Genomic DNA, 3,937 nt, shown 5'->3' with positions numbered 1-3,937 from the left:
ATCTATTTTTTGATGGAGCAAGTATTTATATTACAAACTACATTGCCATTGTTTGCTTATTAACAACTAACTAACAGCTAACCATCTAACTAACTTCTAACAGAATCAATAATTACATGCTGCTATGTCATAAGCTCACATGATGCTCACGTGCAATATGATCAACAGATATGGTAAATGATAAGAAGCCTCGGTAGATTTCTTGAGTACACACTAAAGATGACTTGCCTCAAATAATAGTTAATACCAATGATTCATTAGAACTTGAAGAAGCTGGTTGAAACCTGACTGAACCATTGGGTATCTGACTCTTTGGTAATGTATGCCACTTATCAATGTACCCCATTGACTCCATGTCTAAGTTCGGAAGTTGGCGTCCTTTAAGCATTTTCAGGATCTTTCTGGATCTACCAAGGAGCTGAGCTGCAATTCGGATGCTCTCTTCCCTTTTCTCTATTGCATCCTCATGACACTTCATAGTTATGACATGTGGCAAGTTGGTAAAGCAAGCAAATAGCAGATCTGCGATTATGGTTGATATCCACTCAAAAAGCTCCTCATCTGTTGGCCAATTTTCTTGCTTATTGCAGTGAAGCAATATAGTTTGGCTAATGGTATACATGGAACTCGCAGCAATGAACTTACGAAGTGAGTGGTCCAGACTTACATTTTTCCTTTTCTTGAAATGTATCACAATTTTTACTGCTTCGTCACCCAACCATTTAAGAATCTCCTTTGATGTTTTTCCTTTACGAGCCTTCTTTTGAAGATCAATTTGTAGCCACCTGCAGTATACTTCAACGTCTGTCCACACACGTCTTGCTGCTTTTCTTGCTTTTACCAAGTCACCATTTTCATTAAGGCTTTCTTCAATATGTCTTACAAATTGGAGACCTTCCCTCATACAATCAAGTAACCCCTTGACATGGCAGTTTGTACTTTTAGGAAGAGCAAGGGCAATGGCAGTTAATGTTACTGTTACTAGGCTCCAGCAATTCTGCATTTCTTCTTGATGTAAAGGTGGGACTTGGTCATTGTTGAACTCTACCACTCCGTAGAATCCTGTAGATTTCTTGAGAAGCTTCGTAAGATTTCTTGGCTCTTTCTCTTCAGCCTCATGAAGAAGTCGAATTATGGATTTGAGTGTTCTTCTTAATATTCTCTTTGAAAGCTTTGTGTCGGCTTCAATTTGTATGACATAAGCACTATATTCTTCCACATCTAGTATCACATTGCTATTAGATACATTTGGTTCTTCTTTAAATCTCTTCAACAATGACTTGCAGAAATAGCAAAACAAAGAGAATAAGATCAGAAGAGATCTGGGAATGAGACATATTGTGTTACATATAACAACGACCGATATCTGAAGTGCGATACAAAAGTTCAAAATTATGTTTCTGATGTTGCGGAAAACCTTTGTGCAATGGCGGCCTGCAATATGTGAATTGACATGGCTATGTTTCCACAGCTGAAGCCTTTCGATCCATTGTTTCTCCACTCTGAACACATTTATATGGTTCTTGCTCCATTTTATTGAGAGGTTGAAATGACTGATGGCAGTCAAACATCTAAAAATTGGTGCTATACTACCAATTATTGCCCCAATTAATTGCAAGGTAACAATCACATTGATTGACCACTTATAATCTGAATTTCCATATTGGAAGTTGGATAAATCATTAAACAGGGTCACCAAAATAAGACATGAAACACAGGCAAGAAGTGAGCATATGACCCCAAAAGCAGAAGAGACCGGTGAACAAGCAATTACAAATTGGGGGTTACCAGTCTCTGCCATCATCCAATACTTTTTAACATACCGAATGAGTCTCTTGCCAGAGAAGTTTATCTCTTGAGGATCTGAAGCCAATCCGTGGAACTTCTCATAGTGGTGTTGTAAGCTTCTTCTAGAAGCTGGAACTATCATAGCTACTGAAAATGGCCATGGAAGTGGAAGTATCAATATTAGCAATTGTATTGGGGTTGTGAAAGGCCCGGTAGTACTGAATTGGATCCAAACATTTACACTGATGGTGATTATGAGTATACCAAAGGCTAGCATGTTCATTAGAAGTTCCTTGTCATCCATAAGCCCTAAAGATGGGAGAAAGTTGGCTACCATGGTCACCAAGAAAATGATGCTTGCAGACTTTGCGATCATATAAACAGTGTCAGACATGTCGGTGTCTAGGTCCACTGGTAGCTTCATTGCAATTGCTATCAGTGTGATAGAAGCAGCATTAATTGTGAAAAATCTGCATGGAAACCAAAGTTTCCATTGTCGAAAGCCTTGGAAGGCATCGGCTGCCATTGCAAGAGTGCAAACCAGTGATGCTACGCAAACATACAATCCTACCCAAGGCATCGCATCCGCAGGAGATTTCCATTGCATCTTGACAAACCAGAGAAATGAATAATAAAGTAAATGTAGTACAACAAGAGCTAACTGGTTCTTGATACATATAGGAATTTGAGAAATATATATCTGTTTATAAGTTCCAGGAATTTGTGATCAAGACTTTTATTTTCTATTTTTTAGGTCAGTTTAGAATGTAACATTCCTCATTCCTCCCTCTTTCCTTATTGACGTTGGCAGGTGGTTGAAAGCTTCTTGGTAAACGGATAATGTAGCTAAGCTGGATCCAAAGTAAACGCATCAGGCATGCATGATGGGAATATCATATTAAGAAAATATTCCACTTAATTGAGGGATAGTAATTAACAACAAGAATAACAAATCCTTGCTTCATTTCCACGCCTCCTTAAAGAATGGAGTTCCACAATATTTTTATCTAATAATAGTATATTGATATAGATTTTATTATAATCACAAAGACCATTTAAAAAAAATTAGTATAAATGTTGTGTACATGTTTTTTTAAATATAAATGTTGTGTAAAATAATTAATCTAATAAAAAATATTATATTCTGATTGCATAGAATGTGCTAAATAATGTTCATTTTAACTAGAATAATATGGGATTATTAGGTCATAAAATAGAATTGTAGTTTGTCTATTTTAGATTATTGTTCTTTTTCTCGAAATGCATAATCACTGTACTTACATTTTGGATCGGAGATGATAATGTGCCCCGTATCCGAATTCGGGTGAGAGTCGATAATATGCCCATCTATGAAGAACCGATTGCATATGAAGAGCAAAGACGCAATCCGGATATTACAAGGCAAAACTTGATGTTCAGGTAGGGATGAGAACTTTTCCTTAAGAATGCCTAAATCCGACACGGTTCGTCTTGAGCTCACTTCTCTACAAGTAAGGATGATAGAAACAATGAAAGTTAAAATGAAAGTTAGAAAATCCCAAATGGAGAATGCTTACTAATTACAATTACTAGCGAAGCTCACTTTCAAGTAGGAGATAATTTGTCAGTGTGCCAAATCTTGGAGAATTATAATCGGCAATAAGTTGATATAATTAAATACATAATCAACCATGTCATCATCAAGAATCCATGATTTGGTGTGATTAACCATTAAAACAGAATAAAATAAAAATATATTGTAAATTTTGGGGGAGTTGAAATTGATGTCAAAATAGCAAAACACTAGCTCATTAAGAGCATGGGGTATTGGTCAATAAAATAATATTGATCGCACCGAGGTTACCTACTCATCATGGGTAAATTATCCAAAACTGTATGCAAAAGGCTACAAAGCTCTCCATAATATTGACGTGACACCTGTTGGGTTTCTTGCAGGGGTAATAAAGACTTTGATTACCAAGATAGGAAACAAAGTACAGCAAAGGAAAATGCAGAAGGGGACAGAAATTGATAATAACAGGAAAAGGGTAAAACTGGAACAATTTCTCTGAAGGCTGCACAATGAGCAAAGAAACACAGAGATACAGTAAAGGACACAGAGGATAATTGAGGCAATGTATACTTTATTCACTGAACAAAAGCAAAGCAA

General features: G+C 36.5%; 1 protein-coding gene across 1 annotated transcript; it reads right to left on the bottom strand.

Moving 5' to 3' along the window:
- Positions 1–229: 229 nt before the first annotated feature.
- LOC111891322 (uncharacterized) lies at positions 230–2,314 on the bottom strand. Its single transcript, XM_023887380.1, has one exon. It carries the CDS (start codon positions 2,312–2,314, stop codon positions 230–232), a length of 2,085 nt encoding a protein of 694 aa, XP_023743148.1.
- Between the last annotated feature and the right edge of the window lie 1,623 nt (positions 2,315–3,937).

This window comes from Lactuca sativa, chromosome 1 (genome assembly GCF_002870075.4).
Source record: "Lactuca sativa cultivar Salinas chromosome 1, Lsat_Salinas_v11, whole genome shotgun sequence".
Classification (NCBI taxonomy): Eukaryota; Viridiplantae; Streptophyta; class Magnoliopsida; order Asterales; family Asteraceae; genus Lactuca; species Lactuca sativa.
Note: the sequence above shows the minus strand (reverse complement) of the source record. Positions and strands in the feature narration are given on the sequence as shown.